The following is an 18898-nucleotide window of genomic DNA, read 5'->3' on the forward strand; positions in this document are numbered from 1 at the left end:
CAATCAAGTATGCGGCAGCTGCCCTGCAACGCCGCACAACACAGCCATTCCATCCCGGCGCAGCCGAGCGCGCTGGCTCAGACACACACGCACTCACACCGGGGATTCTTGGAGCCCAGCGCCGCTTTCGCTCGCTCTCTCCCTCCGCGGCTCCTTCTCTCGCACTCGCTCGCTCTCCCACTCGCTCTCAACACCCCCCTCCTCTCTCTCTCTCTCTCTCACACACACATACATACATACCCGTCTCTCTCTGTCTTTCTCTCTCCTTTCTCTCTGTCTCTCTCTTCCTTGCAGGAACTTGCAGAGGTTGAGAGGGCGTAGAAGAGAGATCAAGGCTCCCCAGTTTTGCAAATCGCTATAGTTAAGGCTTAAAAAAAATATTTTAAAAAAAATAATTGAAAGAGGACAGGGGGAAGGAAGGGAGGAGAGATCCGAGGAGGAACGACGGAGACGGGCGGCGGCGATTTTTTTTTTATTTCTGGAATCCAAACTTTGGCAACGGCGAGCCGCGTGGGGGGAGGGGAAAACGGAAGCTGCATTCTCTCTCTCTCTCTCTCTCTCTCTCTCTCTCTCTCTCTCTCCAACTTTTAGCGCTACGCGGAGCCTGATTAGAAACAAGAGGCTTCCCCCCACGATCCACAATTTCTCTTCTACTCTCCCTCTCATTCACGCGCACACACGCACACAAACCCACTTCACCTTTCCAGAAGCTTTCTGCGGGGCGTTGAATATAAGGAGGGGGGAAGCATAAGAAAGAGCGGAAGGGGAAAAAAACCTTCCGATCTCAACGTTTGCAAGAGACCCACCAGAGAAAGAAGGTGACTTCTTCTGTTTCGAGGCGTTCCTTTTCCCTGCACTTCCCCAGAAGCAGCGGCGAAATCTGGCCGAAGTCCTTGCTGCTGCTGCTTTCTCCACCGCCACCCCTTCCTCTTTCGAAACCGACCATTCTTAACATTATAATTCAATCCTTGTGAAAAAGCGATCGCTGAGGAGGAGGAGGAAGAGGAGGAGGAGAAGGAGCTTCCCAGCCAGGCGCAAAGACACCCTGGCGGGTTCCGGGTGACAAGATGCCTCCTGCTTTCGACTCGGGCGCTGGGACTCTCTGGTGACTCGCCTATGTCACTCTCCGGCACCCCCCGCCCTGGTCGCTCGCCTCCTCTTCGGACGGCCCTCTCGCCTTCCTCTCTCTCTCTCCTCCTCCTCTTCCTCCCTTTCCCTCCTTCTCTCCTTCTTCTGGGAATCGTGGCCCGACGATGAGCTCGTAAGGGCCGCGCGCTCCAGGATCCAGGACTGCGTCCGGGCAGGCCGCTGGGAGCGAGGCAAGCTGTTGGATGAATCTCTCCATGAGAGAGCCCGTGATTCCTGGGACCAGCATGGCTTACCACCCCTTCCTACCTCACCGGGCGCCGGACTTCGCCATGAGCGCCGTCTTGGGTCACCAGCCGCCTTTCTTCCCGGCTCTGGCGTTGCCCCCCAACGGGGCTGCCGCCCTCTCTCTGCCGGGGGCTCTGGCCAAGCCCATCATGGATCAGTTAGTCGGGGCGACGGAATCCGGGATGCCTTTCTCGTCTTTGGGACACCAAGCCGCGGCTCACCTGAGGCCTTTGAAAACCTTGGAGCCGGAGGAAGAGGTGGAGGACGACCCCAAAGTCCACCTGGAAGCCAAGGAACTCTGGGATCAGTTCCACAAGCGGGGCACCGAGATGGTAATCACCAAGTCAGGAAGGTAAGGGAGATTTGCTCCTGGGCTATGGGAAACGATTGGGGGGGGGATTCTTCTCCGTCTCGCCTCCCCCACCTCCGCATACACCCGCCAACCCATTTCTCTCAAGCTGATTTCCAAGCAAACCAATCGTTTCCACTTGCAAACAAGAAAATAAAAAGCTTAATATGGAATTAGGAAAATATCCAGAAAGCGACAGCTGACCGTGTGTGCTTGCAAAAGCCTTCACCCAACCCCTGAAGGACAATGGGAATACTGTGTGTGCACAATCTATGCAATGAATCTAGCGATAGATAGATGCATAGATAGATGATAGATACACAGACAGACAGATATCTGCATCCAGGAATCGTGCACCCGCGCAACACTTTATTTATGCACACCAAAGAGAGAACTGACCGCAGTGTTCGTGGGATATCCGCAATCATATAAAACTGGGCAGAATTTTGCACCGGGAATTTTTAAATAAAAAATGCAATAGCTCCCTTCGTGGCTTTGTTATGTCTGTAATTTCCTGCACTTTTTGCTAGGCAGCCAGACCCGTTGGAATGAATGGGGCTTACTTCCAGGCAAAAACATACCCAGACGTAAAAGCAGGCTTTATCCTGCTCAGACTTTCTTTAGCAGTTAAGTCTTTCCACGCTCGAAGCAGATCCAGCCTAGTTACTTCCAAGCAAATCTATACGGAGGTGGAACTCTTCGACTGGAATTTTAAAAGCACATTTGAACCCTCACCCCCGAAAATAACATTGCTGTTCTGTAAATGTGGATATTTTGAACTCAGGATTTCAACTGCTAGAGAAATCCAGGTGTAGGGCCCGAAATTTGTGGAGCAAGTGAAAATATTCCAGCACTGGACTTGATAATAAAACAGAGCGTTTGGAATGAAGGGCTTCCTTACCCCGTAAAAAGTTTGTAAGCTGTACTTAAAACTATATGGCAGATTATGTATTTTCCCTAAACGTCCGCTCACAAATTACGAATAGTAATTTCTACAGAAACAATTGCCATTATTTCATTCCAACGCAGAAAGTGAAAATATAACCCTGATGCAGATTCCTCAGGTTCACATTTACGATGCCAGGTTCATTTTAAACTTCTTTTAAAAAAATAATCAAGTCTCCAAGACGGCTGAAAAAAAGTAAGGAGACTTTGGATCTGTGACCAAAGTTTCCCCCCCAAGAAGGCTTATCTACTGTTTGCTTTCTTATTTGGGCAGCTACTTTGTAAGGAGGCTTTGCAGACTTCAACAGCTCGCTACAACAAAATCACACGCCTTTGCAATCTGGAAATCAACTTAAGGATTTGGGGAAGGGGTGGCAACCATCTTCCAAGCTCTCCAATATCGGTGGCCTTGGACTATTGTTGCACGCTAAATACTACGGATCTGCGTCTCCCTCCATGCCCAAACCAAAGGAGATTATTTTGCGATTTATTAATTTTTTTAAAAAAAGAATTAAAATGGAATATTCACAAAGGATTCCTTTTATCATTTTTATTTTGCACAATAGCAACCAGTCGAGAGAATCTGAGAGTATAGTTCCTTGCTAAGGTTGGGGGTGGGTGGGGATACTTTTGCACAAGAATATGCGGCTGAGTGATAGTCTAAGACGATTCTCTCTTTTAAAAAAATATATACAGTATTTATATATTTTACTATAAGTAAAATCTTCGCCTTCTTTGTTTTGTGCTCTGTCTGTCTCTGTCTCTAGGAGAATGTTTCCACCCTTTAAAGTGAGGTGTACTGGCCTGGATAAGAAGGCCAAATATATTTTGTTGATGGACATAGTGGCGGCTGACGATTGTAGATATAAATTCCACAATTCCCGGTGGATGGTGGCCGGGAAAGCCGACCCTGAAATGCCAAAGAGAATGTATATCCATCCAGATAGCCCGGCGACCGGAGAACAGTGGATGTCTAAAGTCGTGACTTTCCACAAACTTAAACTGACTAATAACATTTCGGACAAACACGGATTTGTGAGTGATTTTTAATTTATTCCCCCCTGTAACTTAACCTCCTGGTTCTTTAAACGCCGCCCCCGCTTACAAACACCACGCGTTTAAAACAAAGCAAAACATATATTTGCAAGGTGGAGAGATCAGCTTAGATCAACCCTCGGTCACGCTGCAGGGATTGGTGGGTTTGAAACCTATTCGCTAAAAAAGCTTTGCAGAGGCCCAAAGAGACTGACGTTTGATTTCGATCCCTTCCAGATTTCTAAAAGAAGGGAGGGGGGCGAGAAATGACTTCATATTTGGGCACTTTGGTCGATCTGCTTATAATAATATCATAATTGGTTTCTGTGTGCATGTGTTTCAGGGAGGGAAAGCGGGGAGGCATCGCAGGATGAGGGTAATCGTTCCCTTTCCAATGTTATAAATCTAATTAGGAAACTTCCGGGGCAAAAATAAATAAATCCTGCACTCTTGCTCCGATTCAGCTCTAAATGGGCAGGATCCGAACTCTAGTTAAATCGCAGGGAGGGAGAGTAGGAAAGAAAGCAGCTTAACTCCAGCAAATCTGGGGTTTGTTTTATAACTTTTCTAGGGCAAAACTGATTTAAGAGCCAGCCAGTTGCAGAATTGGGGGGGGGGGGCACAGGGTGCAGATAAAAAATAGGGAGGTGGAGGAGAGAAGAGGGAAAAGGGGTGACAGGAAATAAATACACCTCCCCACCACCAAAAAAACCCACCCCAAACCACTCAAATTAAAATAGATTTCCTTGGGGTTCCAGCCGGATTTTATCCCTCTCCTAACCGACTTAGACCCATGTTTAAGCTCGGGTCGCTTTACAGTATTATTATTATTTCCTTTCCTCTATTCACATCCCTGTCTGTGTACAGATAGGAAAGTGAACTTTCGGGCAAGGCAGCTCCTCCAGCGAAGTGCAGAAAATGAGGTCATTCCTTCTGGCGAGGTTTTCTTGGGAAGGAAAAAGGAAGAAACGGGGAGATCCTCGTTTCAGCTTGGCTGGCCTTGGCTGATTTTCCTGAAAAGCCTCAGCTCGCTCTCTCTCTCCCCCCCCCCCCTTGGCCCGCTTGGAGCTCGCTCAGAAAACCACTCCGCTCCCTCGCGCTTCCTTTACATCTCCACGCCAGTCAACTAATGACCTGGGCTTAGCTCTCTCTCCTACTGGGTTGGAAGACAATTATTATGATTGGTAGTATTATTTTAAAGCAAAATATTTCCAAGCAACGGTGGTTCTAGATGTGCAGAAGAAGGGAGGGAAGAAAGAAAGAAAGAAAGAAAGAAAGAGGGCGGCTAGGATTTGAAGGCCTAAATTCAGGCTTTGCTGATGTTCCTCCTTTCGTTTTGACTGAGTCTGGATGTTCCTGCTTGTCTGTCTGTCTCTGACCCCCCCCCGTCTCCCGCACACGCAGACCATATTGAACTCCATGCACAAGTACCAGCCTCGGTTCCACATCGTCCGGGCCAATGATATTCTGAAACTGCCTTACAGCACCTTCCGCACTTACGTTTTCCCCGAGACAGAATTCATTGCGGTGACTGCGTATCAGAACGATAAGGTAAGAAAGAGTCGCTGTGGAACGCATTTAAGGGAATGAGGTGGAGAGGTGGGTAGGGGGTGGCGAGAGAGATGGGTGATCTTGAGCCTCTGATCATGATCTGATTTGGCATTAAAAAATTGGGCCTTGTCTCCTAGCGCGCCCCCCCAAAAAAACCTATCACTTCGGCCACTTCAGAAAGAAAGTTAAAAGAAGGAATTAAAATTGTTCTAATTTTCGGTATTCAGTGTATTCAGAGAAAACTAGTAAGAGGTGGTGGAGAGGAAAATAGATGTGTTTGTAGTGTGAGAGAAAGAGAGAGCGCTTTAAAAAGAGATCCGACTTTCTCTTTCGGTGTGCAAATGTGATTTTCGAGGAAACAGAACCCTAATCAGACCATACATTAATTTACTTAAAAATACAACAACAACAGGGGCAACTAGGGCCCCAAATGTAGGTCTGGTTCATATTATCCACCCACCCACTTTATACTGCAGTGTTTTTATTAATAGTTTTGGAGTAGGGTTGGTTTTTTTTAAGGGGCAGGGGAAAGAAATATGCTTTTAGCACCTAGCAGTGTTTAATAGGAAGGACATGGCCCATTCTGATTTGAGGATGGGGTGAGGAGAGAGGTGTAGTTGTTAAAGATACCCTATCCTCAATTATCACCAGGACTCCTGTTTGCGGGAGGCCGCCTTGCCCACCAAAGTGGTCTAACTGGGAGCTTGGCGCAGTCTAAATTTATGGTAATGAATTCAAGGCGAAGGACCCGGGAGACTTCGACTAGCCAGCCTTAGTTTCATTTACAGCGAGGGGAAAAAAAAATAAAAATGAAATTAGTACTTTTGGTATTTGGATTCCCAAACTCGAGTGCGGTGGTTTATGGAGCTTTGGCAGCGCTGCAAGATGGAAACCCCAGTGTGTACTTTGAAAGTGTGTGTGTGTGCGCGCGCGCTTAATTCTCCTGGCGGAGCTCCTTGGACAGTTTAGCTCTCCTGAAATCAATGTGGCTCGTGCCTGAACTCAGGATCGCGGTGGAAGTTGGCAGGATATGGTGTTGGACGAAAGCGTGTGCCTTGGAGGTGGGAGGGAGAGGGATCTGATGCCGTGTTTCTGCTCCTGTTGGGAAATCGAGGCTTGGCTTGAGGAGGCCCCACGAAGAAGTCAAACGTGCTAGGGACTAGCCGCTTAACAGAACTTTTGTTTGATACCGTCTCCGAGGTGTGTTGGGGAGGGAGAGACAAAGGAGGCTCGCTCTCCTCTGGGGCGAGCGGATCTCGCTTGACTGAATTAGCCCCGTGCTCGGCCCGCGGAAGCCTTTCTCATCCCTATCCGAGGGAGAAGCCCCTTGTCCGACTGCCCTGCAATGGCGTGTGAAAGCGGTGTTGTAATGGAGCCAAAGGCCCCCTCTTTCCTGGCGTTATCTCGAGCGATCTCTCGCAAGAGGTCAGAGAACCCGCATTCCAGCGCTCACCTAGGCGGCCCCCGTCGCCTTCATTAAGCACTTTCTGAGCAATTGGAAAGTAATGGATTGACTCCCTGACATGGGTCATTTTCTTGCGTTTTGCTCCTGTTTTTTAATCGCTAGGGGAACAGATCTCAGGGCCTGGCCAAAGGAGTCAGGGGAGGTGTGTGTGGAATCTCTCTCTGTATATGTGTGTGTGTGTGTGTGTGTGTGTGAGAGAGAGAGAGAGAGAGAGAGAGAGAGAGAGAGAGAGAGAGAGAAAGAAAGAAAGAAAGAAAGAAAGAAAGAAAGAAAGAAAGAAAGAGACAGGAGGGACAGTGAGTTTCACATTACACATATGTAATATTTTATATTATGTTATGTTATTATATAGCATATAATATTGTATACATATGACATGCACTGTGGCTGTATATAACCCCTCTCGCCCCCCATCTCAAAAGGTCTTTGCACTTCTGTAGAAAATTGATAAGGCGAAGGAATCCTATGCATGTTTAATCCTTAGCATGTCCCACTGTGCTCAGTGGGTATCCCTTCAAACTAAGGGTGCAGAGGATTGTAGCCTAAACTTAGAAAGGGGAGAGTGTGAGATCAAAACTTTGGGCTCATCTTCCCACCCAAAGGGACAGCCCAGTATCTCCTGCTTTAAAAGAGGTGGCAGCAATGATTTCAAAAATTAAGCAGGTGCCGAACTTTGTGCACCCAGTGATTTCTTTGAAAGCCGAAAGCGCTGGACATGGGCCGGATCCTTGCAGAGAGAAAAGGGCATTGCAATCTTGAAAAGGAAAGGAAAAAGCAACAACGTGCAGTTGTTGCTGATTTCCTCCCACCCATCCTTTTAAGAGTTTGCAGAGGTGAGGGGGGAGCAACATGCCTGTAATATGTTTGCATAGTATTTATTCAGGGCTCGGCCCCCCTCCTCAACCTCCAGCACTGTGTGCACGCACGCACACACACACACACACACACACACACACACACAAGCACGTGGCCCGTGGACGGTAATTACATAAAGTATTTTATTATAGCAAGCGGGTGACCACCATTCCTTTGCGGTTTAATTATGGCAGGTAAAGAGTTGAAACTGAAACATAACTTTAATGGATAGCCAGGGCGGCACGTTCCACTCATTCCTCCGCCAGGGTTCCCCCCTCAACACACACACACACTAAGGCTGAGGCAACCAGCCGCTGCAATTGGACTGGCAGAGGTGCATGAAAATGGTCTTTCATGCTGCCTTGTAGGGGGGGGGACAGCCCTAGGATCCTGGGCTCTTGGCTGTAACAATGTCACATGGTTCAGTTTGTGGGTCTTCTGCTAAGGGTGTTGCTTGGGGCTTTTGGAAAGAAACTTTGAGGCATAGTTTGGGATGAAAGCTGTCTAGGCCCCCCTGCATTATTCCCCTTGCTTTGAGTAAGGGCATGCACAGGTGAAATACCCCACCTGGGTTGGACTATGAAATTAGAGGTTCAATAGGCTGGAACATAACCTTTATTTTCTGTGCTTCGATCACACCCTTCCTCCATCCAGGGTTTCACCACCTCAGAAAGCTGCCTTATTTATAGAGTCAGGCCGTTGGTCCAGCCACCTCAGTGTTGTCTACACTGACTGGCAGCTGCTCTCCAGGATTTCTAGCCGGGAGTCCCGGGGATTGAACCTGGGACCTTCTGCATGCAAAACAGTTGTTCTCCCACTGAACTAACGCATTTCGCTTTGATCCTTGCACACCGAGAGCTGGTTACTTACTGAGTTTTCTCCTGGTTTCCAGAGTCAAATATTTAGGACCAGATTTTTTCCCTGCACCTTTTCCAGTGGCCCAACCATTAAACCATGCCCCCCTGAAAATCTGGATCCGTTTGATATTCCGTTCTTACGCATTATTTCATTTCATTTATTTTTTTTTCTCCTTTCTTTTTTAATGTAAAAATAGATAACTCAGTTAAAGATCGACAACAACCCGTTTGCCAAAGGCTTTCGAGACACAGGGAATGGGAGGCGAGAGAAAAGGTAAGGGGGGCTGTCGCAGTAGAGTGTGGGGTGTCTGTCCAACTTGCTATTAGCGTGGTTCAGTCTGGTTTTGAAATGCTCCTATTGTAGGGTCTGTTCAAGGATCTTTAAAACACACAAACTCTCATTGGGATGAGTGTTGGTGGAGGGAGGGAGGGAGGGAGGGAGGGAGGGTTCCTAGCCTTAGTGGAATCTTTTTTTAGAAAGTGATATTTGTAAACGCCCAAAGGTGTGTTCACTGCCACCCAAGGGAGACGTACACAGCTTAGGACACGTGTTTGCCATTGTCGAAATGCGGAACACAAGAGGCTGTGGAGAGGGAGTGGCTGGCAGTAGTTTACCCAAAGCCATATTCTAATGAGACGTTGCACTAACCTGATCCTGCATGCATTTAAATTGAAGTAAGCCTTGAGTTCCTTCCAAGGGGTGTTTTAACAGCAGGTAGCGTCAGTGAAGAGGAAAACAAGCATCTCTTAGCCTTTCTTAGAGTCAGAGGAGCTTTCCTGTGTGTGCTATCTTTGCACAATACACATTCAGGGCAGGGTAAGTGGGTGTGGATATTTGTTTTGGAAGGCACTCTTCAAAGGGAAATATTTCTATGTTTTGAGTAAGGAGCAAAAAAATGTCAAGTTAAAAAAAAAACAATTCCCCTAAAATCTGCAATGACTCAGCCTGTATTTTGAAGCCCCATTTAAGACCTCCTTATTTAAAATTCCTGCTTTCAATTTTAAAACCAATTGCTTCATTTCAACTTGAAAGGTGCCCAGTATTTAATTTTGATTTTACAGATACTCATACATTTAGGGATCAGGGAGAGAGCTGGCTCCTGCAAGCATTATTCATAATTCCTCTCTTCAAATTAAAAATAAACTGAACAATAACTTCCTAGTATCCATTAAAAAGTCAGATATCCCAGGAATAGTCCAGCAACTTTGAACAGCTGATCGTTGCTGGACTATGGTTGCCCCAAACTCACCCAACCCAGCTCAACTCTTCATTTAGTCACAGATTTGCTCTGCCTCCACCAATTTTTCACTCTTCCCAAACTCTGAGGAGATCAGCTGTTCCCTATCAGATGTTTAGTTTCTCTAAACATTTTTGGATTTCTGAGATTACATCTAGACATGAAGAAGAATATTAATATCATATGGAAGTTGTCCTTGCCATGCTCTGATGGCAACTCATTCAAGTTCTTCTCTTCAAAGTTCTACCTAAACACTTCCCCTTGGAAAAGGAATGGTCTTCTTTCCAAAAGAATTGTCTTTGGCTTCCAGAATCACCAGCTCCAAACCTGAAACTTGAAATTCTCTTACTCCTTGAGAAACCCGCCTTCTTTCCACTGAACTGACGCCAAAGGCCCTTTGATCTTCAGAAAGGCCTGTTGACCTTTGGGGGCATCGTCCGAAGTAAATAACACTGTGGTGCACAGAACCCCTTTCTTAAAACAGGCTGACTTGCCTAGAAACCCTTTGCGACTCTAGTGCCAGGCCAGTAGGCTGGGCAAGCCTGGCTTCGATGATAAGCATATATCCGCAGGGATCGCAACCATATTTATTTATTTATTTTAAAAAATCCTGTTTGATTCCGTTGGACATCTTTCCTCATCCATTGGCCTGAATGGTTTTTTCTTTTGTAAACAGTCTGTTGCGGTGCCAGCTGATTTGATTTAGAGAGTTATTATGGTCTGGAGCGTGTGGTATGTGTTTGAGAGTTTGCTCCCTTCTCCAGCGACTTTTAAACCAAGCAACTTTTCTCCAGGAAGCAACTGACCCTCCAGTCCATGCGAGTCTATGATGAGAGGCAGAAGAAAGAAAATGGGACGTCAGACGAGTCCTCAAGTGAGCAGACAGCTTTCAAATGCTTTGCCCAGTCAACCTCCCCTGCAGTATCCACTGTGGGCACATCTAATCTCAAAGGTGAGGTAGCTCCCTACTTGCCTTTGCCCCTCCCCCCCACTCCCTGTGCACCCCCCCATTTTCCCTCCCCCCTCCTTTCTATTTCTGGATTATTAACATTTCCGGGGGGGGGTTGGTCGGGGGAGGCAGCATTTGAAGGGAGTTTGGCTGAAGATCAGCTTTCTGTTGGAAAGAGGGGGAAAAGTTTCGAAAAATAAAATAAACCCAATTTTGAAATCGCTCCAGACATTTTTAAATAGGAGGGGGGGAAACACTTTTCTCCTTTCCGCCCTGTATCTATATTTCTTCTGTGGTTTGTACAGAGTCAGCCAACACTGACTAAAGCTTCAGAGCAAAGGCAGACCACGGGGCAAAAGTTCAAAACTGCAACCAGTCCATTCATAACCATATTGGAATTTCTGAATAAGGGGGGGGGGAGTGGCGGAACCCTGCAACCAATCCATTCATGTGCATATTGGAATTTCTTATTAAGGTGGAGGGGAAACCTCCTGCAACCAATCTATTCAAAACCTTACTGGGATTTTGCAACAAGGGAAAAGACAGACAAAAAAAATTATCCATTTAAAAAATCAAGAAATTTCCTATGCTTTTGAGGACAACGCTTCATCAGACTCATTTCATCAGACGCAGTGTGCTGTAGTGGCTAGAGCACTAGACTGGAATCTGGGATACCAGGGTATTCTTATACCCCCCCCCCCAGCCAGGAAGCTTGCTGGGTGACCATGGACCAATCACTTTCTCTCAGCCTAGCCTACCTCACAGAGTTGTTGTTGTGGGGATGAAATGGGGAGGGGGTGAATCGTGTGCGTCACCTTGAGCTGCCTGGAGAAAATGTGGGAAACTAATGTCATAAAGTGTACATGCATCTTTAAAATGCCACAAGGCTCTCTGAAGCTTTGGGTTCAAGATGCTAATATAGCTAGCTCCCTTAAAGAGTTTACGAAAAGGCTCCCTTTGTTTTCCTGACTCTAAAGGAGAACAGGCAGGAGGAAGGCACAGCCTGGGTCAAATTATCTCTCCTGTTCTCCCTTCATTCCACAAACCTATGGGCTGTAATGGGAGTTAAGCGGCTTCCAAGGAACCCTACACTTGCATATGTACATGGAAGTCTTCAAGTTACTTTAAGGCAGCCCATCTTATCCCCACTTTGGTGGAAGTAAGCCCCATTGAATTCAATCGGGTGTCCTGAGTCATGTTCCAGATGGTGCGCTGGTCTTCTCAAGAAAGTGTGCATAGGATTGCAGCCTTAAAAACACATACTTTTGAAAGCCCTGGACTTTGCCATGCTCTTGTCAGATGGAATGCACCCTTTTTTTTCTTTTTAACCCTCTCATTTGTTACCGAAAAAATTGCTTGAACTTTGGTTCTCTCAGGGGCCTGCCCTGTGAAAGCAGAAAACAAATGGCAGGGGATTTCAAGCTCATGTACGCAGGCCCTGTGTCTGAGGCTAGAGAGAAGCCAGACCCTAAACGTTTAACTTTCCCTTGCGTTGGGAAGGAGGTGAGATGTTCCAACAGAGCACAGGAGAGGGGAATAAAAACCTGGGAGAAATAAAAGCTGGGGAATTAATATGATCCTCCTCCAGCCCCCAAGCCTCTCCTCTCTCCCTCACCCACTTCAGTTGGACGTTTATTGTGGAAACAAGGAGATAAAGTGAAGCTGGATACCAGACGGGAGGGGGAATAGGCTTACTTGCGTGTATCAACCTAACATTTGGGAAGCTCAGCTCCAAACAAGTCTGTTTGAATTCGTCTAGTAGTCCTTCCTTCAGAGGCGGTAAACATGATGGAACGCTTCACCAAGGGGTGGGGAAGGAAGAAGGAATTCCACCGAATAAAAAAATGTTTAGGTTAGGGGAACAGGCAAGGCTAGAACCGTGATAGGCTACTTTTCTACCTGCAGAGATGCCACCCCCCCTAAGATAGTGGACTGAACTGAAGTCAACTGGCGATAGCTCAGCTAAAGTCTTTAGGAATAGTAGGCCAATATATATAAGATTTAGAGGGGTGGAGGGTGTATATTCCAGGTCAGACAGAAGGCTGGCAGGGTAAGTGTGCTTGTGTGTATGTATTTGTGTATGTGTGTGTGTACACACGCGCGCACGCTTGGAATTAGTATTTTATTTGCATTGAGCTGTGCCTCCAAAACGAGAGGGGTTCAGCTCCAAGGGGTGCGTTCTGGACCTCCCAGGACAGGAGAAGAGGAGCCTGGCTGAGCAACGGCTCCATCGTATTTGCTCTCCGACTGACCCTCTCCCTTCTTTCCGGCCCCCAGATCTGTGTCCCAGCGAGGGGGAAAGCGACACGGAAAGCAAAGACGACCCCTCGGAGGCCAACGACTCCTCCGGGAAGATCTCCACCACCACGGCTGCCATTGCCACCAACAGTAGCTCCTCGGGCTCCGGAGGAGGAGGAGACCCACGGGAGAAGAGCAGCCCCTCCAAAGTGACCCTCTTCCCCCCGGACTCGGCAGGCGGCAGAGGCAGCCGGGAGAGCGCCCCCAAGGCTCCCGCAGACTCAGCTCGGCACAGCCCGGCCACCATCTCCTCCAGCACCCGGGGCCTCGGCGGGGAGGAGGTGAAAAGCCCCTCGAGGGAGGACTGCAGGGGCCTGGCCAAAGAGCCCTTCGCCCCGCTGACGGTCCAGACGGACAGCGCTGCCCACCTCGCCCACCAGGGCCACTTGTCCAACCTGGCGTTCTCCCATGGGCTGGCCGGGGGGCAGCAGTTCTTCAACCCGCTGAGCAACGGGCACCCTCTGCTCCTCCACCCCAGCCAGTTCGCCATGGGCGGCGCCTTCTCCAGCATGGCCGGGATGGGCCCCCTGCTGGCTACAGTCTCCGGGGCCTCGGCAGGAGTTACCGGGCTGGACAATACGGTGATGGCCACGGCGGCGGCTCAGGGATTATCCGGAGCGTCAGCAGCGGCTGCAGCGGCGGCGGCGGCTTTACCTTTTCATCTGCAACAGCACGTCCTGGCCTCGCAGGTAAATTATTGCGGTGGATGTGTAGAATTTTTTTCTTTTCCGCCCGGGTGTGAGTTCTCCCCTCACTAAGGCAGAAGCTATTTGGGAATCTATTGAGGCAGATCATTACCCGGGAGTTCCCCTTTCTCCCCGTCCCCGCCCCCATTCTTTATCTTGTCCATTGGAGCCGAGTCCTAGGGGCCGAGGGGTCTTACCCCCCCAATAAAATATTTGAGGGGGCCTCCCGAAAGTTGATAGGCATTGTCATTCAAATGGGGTCCGTGCGCGGCGCCATGTGATCTATTATGCAGGGCAGGGCTTACTTGCCCCCCACGGGCGTAGCCAGGATTTATTTTTTTGAGGGGGGGGGGCTTTATGTTCGGCAGAACCAAATTATCAGCGACACAATTGGTCAGTTAGTTAAGTATTTATTTTTTTATTTACTTACTTGATTGGGGGGGGCAACTGCCCTCCTTCAGCCCATGGCTACTCCTATGCCCCCCGTATTTTATTCAAGGTGGCACCCCCGTCTTGTTCCAACAACAATCCTCTAATGGATTTCAGGCGAAGGGTCGTAGCTGGGCGGTAGAGCATCGGGTTTGCATACGCAAGACTTTAGGTTCCATTCCTGCATCTCCGGGTAGCGCTGCCTGAACTCTTGAAACCGCTGCCAATTAGGGTAGGTAGTCTTGATGTAGGTGCCCCAATGGTCTAACTAAGGAGGCCTGCATTTCTCAGTGGCAGAGCGTCTGCAGAAAGTCCTGGGTTCAATTCCTAGTTTGTGAAGGTAGGGCCAGGAAGTATACCCCGCCCGAAGTTCTGGAGAGCAGCTGCCAGTCAGTGTAGACAATAGGGAGCTAGATGGACTAAGGGTCTGGCTCTGCGTAAGACAACTCCCTGTGTTTCATTTCTCCTGCGATGGTGGTCCTAAGGAGTGAGCTAGAGGAAGATTATTGTGTGTGTGTCTGTTTTAGTATAGACTCTTCGGTGACATGTTTAAAAGAGTTCAGATGGATTCTTTATTCGCAGAAGAGAGAAAAGTATGCAAGCATGCCCTGTCACTCCCACCTTCCCACTCACCGCTAAAATCATCTAGACCGGAGCCATTTCAGATCAGACTTTTTAAAGCTTCGGCTTTCAAATTCTGCGCGCCTGCGCGCGTTCCTGGGGTTTCTTTTTAAGGGCATTATTATTATTATTTCCCTCTTTTAAAACAACCTCTAAGGAACTCCGGGCAGCCTAGGTGGGTTATTCTGTTCCATCCTCACAACAACCTTGTGAGGAAGGGGACAGAGGGAGAGAGCTGCAAGTTCAGCCCGTGAATATTAAGACCGAAAGAGGGGATTTGGGTGCAGCTCTGCTCTGGCAAAGGCCGGTATCAGAGGGAAAGCGAGGTGCTTCGTTTACTGACTAAATATAATTTCAACACTCTCACGTGCACACAAACGCCCTAGCTCTCTCCCCAACACAAACGCGCTCGCTCTCATACACACTTAAACTGAAGCTCAACAGGCGTTCGTCAGGATGAGGGAAAGGGCGTACAGTATAGGGAATAGACGACAGAACATCCACCTATGCAAGGGTTCTCTGGAGCTCTTGAATAGGACAGGCCATCCTCCATAGCTCGCTCCGACCACATTTTACAAGCTAAAGAGTTTTTGACTCGCTTGAAAGCGATGTCAACATTTCCTTTCCCAAAAGGCGTTTTGTCCGAGAGAGAGGGAGGGAGAGCGCAGAGGCTTTTCTATCTCCACCCCCCCCCGTCTCTTTCCTCTCGAGGTGTTGACTCCCGCGGTTGGAATGGCAGCTGAGGGTGCTCAGCACCTTGAGAAGACAGATGATTGAAAAGGGATATTTTAAATAAATGGAGCTCCAGCTTGGCTCCGGGCCCTCGCGCTTCGAACTGCTGGTCCCGGCGCCAGGGAATGAAACGGCGCTTGGCTGAGAACCGCGTCTCGGAGGCTCTCCGGGGCTGGTTACAGCGTTTCCCCACGTGCATGGCGGCGGCGGGGGGGGGGGAGGGGACACACAAACACCCACCCACCCCTTGGTTCCTAACAGAACCTCGCTTTCCGTCTTCGCCTAGGTTGGTATTTGTTATGTGTTTGGGTGCATGTGTTTTCTTGCCTGTTTTCTTGCGCCAACGTGTATATGCCTTTAACTGTGCCAATTACTGACCCGGCCGCTGCTTCTCTTGCAGGGCTTGGCTATGTCCCCCTTCGGAAGCCTTTTCCCTTACCCGTACACCTACATGGCAGCCGCGGCTGCCGCCTCGACAGCAGCAACCAGCTCCGTCCACCGCCACCCGTTCCTCAGCGCGGTGCGCCCTCGCCTGCGCTACAGCCCTTACTCCATCCCGGTGCCCTTACCGGACAGCAGCAGCCTTCTCACCACAGCCCTGCCCTCCATGGTCGGCGGGGCGGAAGGCAAAGCGGGCGCCTTGGCATCCAGCCCGGCCTCAGGAGCCTTGGACTCCGGCTCCGAGCTGAACAGCCGCTCTTCCACCCTCTCCTCCGGCTCGGCCGTCTCGCTGTCGCCGAAGGTCGACAAGGAAGCCACCAGCGAGCTGCAGAACATCCAGCGTCTAGTGAGTGGCTTGGAATCGAAAGGCGACAGAGCCCGGAGTGGGTCGCCCTAGAGGTGGGGAGAGGAGGAAGGCCCCCTCGCAGAAAAACTTCTCCATCCCCCCACAGTCTCTGGGCTAGGGACCCTTCTTTTCCCTTCCCTCCCCCATTTCTCTGGCCTCCTGCTAGAACTCGCCACTGCCGCTCCCACGTCTGAGTGGGACTGACCAGGCAAGGTTTTGTCCTGGAGGTTGCAGGGGGGGCGGGCGGGGAGCGGGGGGCCTGGAGGCCGCTAACCGGACAGAGGGGGGAGAGAGAGGTCGCTCTTGGAAGCTGCTATTGTGAACCAGGCTGTGGTGTCCACTGGAGGGGCGGTGGTGCGCACGTGGGGTCAGCGGATGCTGGGGAGACGTGACCCCCATGGCCTCCCTCCCTTGTTTGTTTCTACCCTTGTCGACACACAACAAACGGAGATGAAAGGAGAAGACACCGAGGAGTGATCCCCGGTGTGTCCCGCCCCCCCTTGCTCCCCTTCAAACGGAGAAATGACTTTTTGCATATCAGTTCAAGCCTGACCACGGCCCATGTCAATCTTTGTTAAAAGAGGGGCGTGTCCCTTTAATACTCGAGTGACGTCTGTCAGCCTCTGTAAGGCTCTGTTTGCATGTTCCATTCTAAGCCTCATTATTTTGGAGTTTTTTTAATTAAAAAAAAATGCTTGCTTAAGTTCCAAGGGACTTTTTTTTTTTTAACCCTCCCCCACGTTTATTCTCCACTTCTTCCCTTAGGAACAATTTAAAATGTAGTTGGAAAGATGAGAATTTTTTTAAAGGGCCGTAATTTCCTTGAAGCGGTTCCCCACTCGCTCTCCCCCCCCTTTACTGTATATGCAATAACAAGGTTTATAAACATAATAAGGAAGAAAAAAGAAAGGAAGAAAGAAGTGGACACTATGGATAAAGTATTTATGTAATTGATGGATAACTTGTAAATAAGTGGCATATGAGTACTCGAAATTAAAAAAATTAATTTATTGATATTGTACATATGTCTGTAAATAAGGCCTGACGCTGTCTTCTTTTATCGTTTTCTTTTTCTCTCCAGTTGCTTTCATTTAAAATAAAATAAAATCCCTTGAAGAGAATTTAAAACGTATTAAGATAGCAGGAGTCCCTCAGCGAAATATATATATAATGTTTACATTTGTCATATTTTATCTGGATTCATTATGTCACCGGGGACATAATTTTGGTTATTTATTTACCGGGGATAGAATGCAAACGGCAAAAATAAAATAAATTTTAGGGCTGGATCCACCGGGAGAGGGAGGGGAAGGAAAGATTGTACAGTAGTGGGACTGCTGGGCTCTCGCTTCCTTCTAAAACTGGAAGCACCGTCAGTAGAAATGGTTGAATAAGTACGTTAATTAATCAACAAAGCACTTCTGAAGCGGGTTCGTAAAAAGAGATAGCGGGAGAACTGGAATTCTTGCCCAATTTAAAAAGCAAATATCTCGATCGATTCCTCCCTCTCTTCCTCAGTACGAGATCTATTCCAAACGAGTTTTTATTTTTCTCGTGCTAAATGTTGCCTTTGCTTCGAGGGAGTCCGCATTGCCATGCTATGGCTACAAAGTCTGGTTCGAAGAGCTAGGCAAACGAATATATATAGAAAAGTTCTTAAGGATTTCCTCCCCAGTAACTCCCCCCTCCCTTCTATAAGGAAGCAAAGCCTCTTAAAATCACTAGAATATCAATTTTGTTGTTGTTGCTGAAATCCTTAGGCCTCCGGTTATATGCCTGGGGAGTCTTTGGTTTGGTTTATAAATAACTTAGCGATTTCTTTCAGGGCATTTCTTGACTCAGAATGGCAAAAGTCCGAGAATGGAAGCTCTGTAGGATTCCCACCCTCCACCCCTTTACTGTGGAAATTATATATATCTACGAAAATCTACGAAAATCTACGAAAGCAAATATATATATATATATATATATATATATATATATATATATATCCCGAGGAGAGTGTCTTTCTCGCTTAAAAAAAAAAAGTTTGAAGGACACTTTTAAAATTAATAATAATTTGAAAGGTGAATTACTTCCGAGTTAAGATTGTAAATACTCTTACTTGAGAGGTGCAAGTTTTCTTCAAAAGAACCTGACGTCCAGCCTACTCCTATATTCCGATCGTAGGGCTGCAATCCTATTTTACATACTTGCCCGGGAGTAAGTCCCATTGAGTTCAATGGGCCTTATTTCAGAGTAGACCCTTATGTGCGGCTGAACCTTGGAAACTGCAGAGGATGATATGAGTCTCTTCATCCCCGCGTTGGAAAATAAAGATAGTTGGGATCGAAAAGCCAAGTGCCTCCTTTTGTTTAATTGTTTGGTCTAAAAGTCTTGTAGAATAAATAGAGAAGAGCTGGGGTGTGTGAGAGAAAGGGAGAAACACCGTTAAAATGGGGAAAAATAAGTTTATCAAAATAAATAAATAAATGGGAGTCTAGGAGGGAAGGGCGGGGAATCAACAAAACTTCAAACTTTTTCCCCGGGTATCAAAATCGCCTGTATTTATGATTTGGGGCAATGTTTATAGAACGCCAAAGAGCCGCCAATGGGAGCAGCGAAGTCGTGGTTCAGTCGCTGATTTAGTTCTAAGCGACCCTCGCGAAGCCTTTGAAGGTCAGCTTGTGAATGGACGGGCAGATAAGACCGCTCAAGACCGCCGCTCTGTGAGCTCGCCAGCCCCTC

The 18898-nt window shown here is 48.1% G+C and overlaps 1 protein-coding gene across 1 annotated transcript; it reads left to right on the forward strand.

Moving 5' to 3' along the window:
- Positions 1–371: 371 nt before the first annotated feature.
- On the forward strand, positions 372–17192 carry TBX3 (T-box transcription factor 3). Its single transcript, XM_082202892.1, has 7 exons — positions 372–1726; positions 3436–3703; positions 5108–5254; positions 8629–8705; positions 10464–10621; positions 12896–13605; positions 15785–17192. The coding sequence occupies exons 1-7, from the start codon at positions 1332–1334 to the stop codon at positions 16220–16222; spliced, it is 2193 nt and encodes a 730-aa protein (XP_082059018.1). The 5' UTR covers positions 372–1331; the 3' UTR covers positions 16223–17192.
- Positions 17193–18898: the final 1706 nt, after the last annotated feature.

The sequence above is a fragment of the Podarcis vaucheri genome (assembly GCF_965113315.1).
Source record: "Podarcis vaucheri genome assembly, chromosome: 16".
In the NCBI taxonomy this organism is placed as follows: domain Eukaryota; kingdom Metazoa; phylum Chordata; class Lepidosauria; order Squamata; family Lacertidae; genus Podarcis; species Podarcis vaucheri.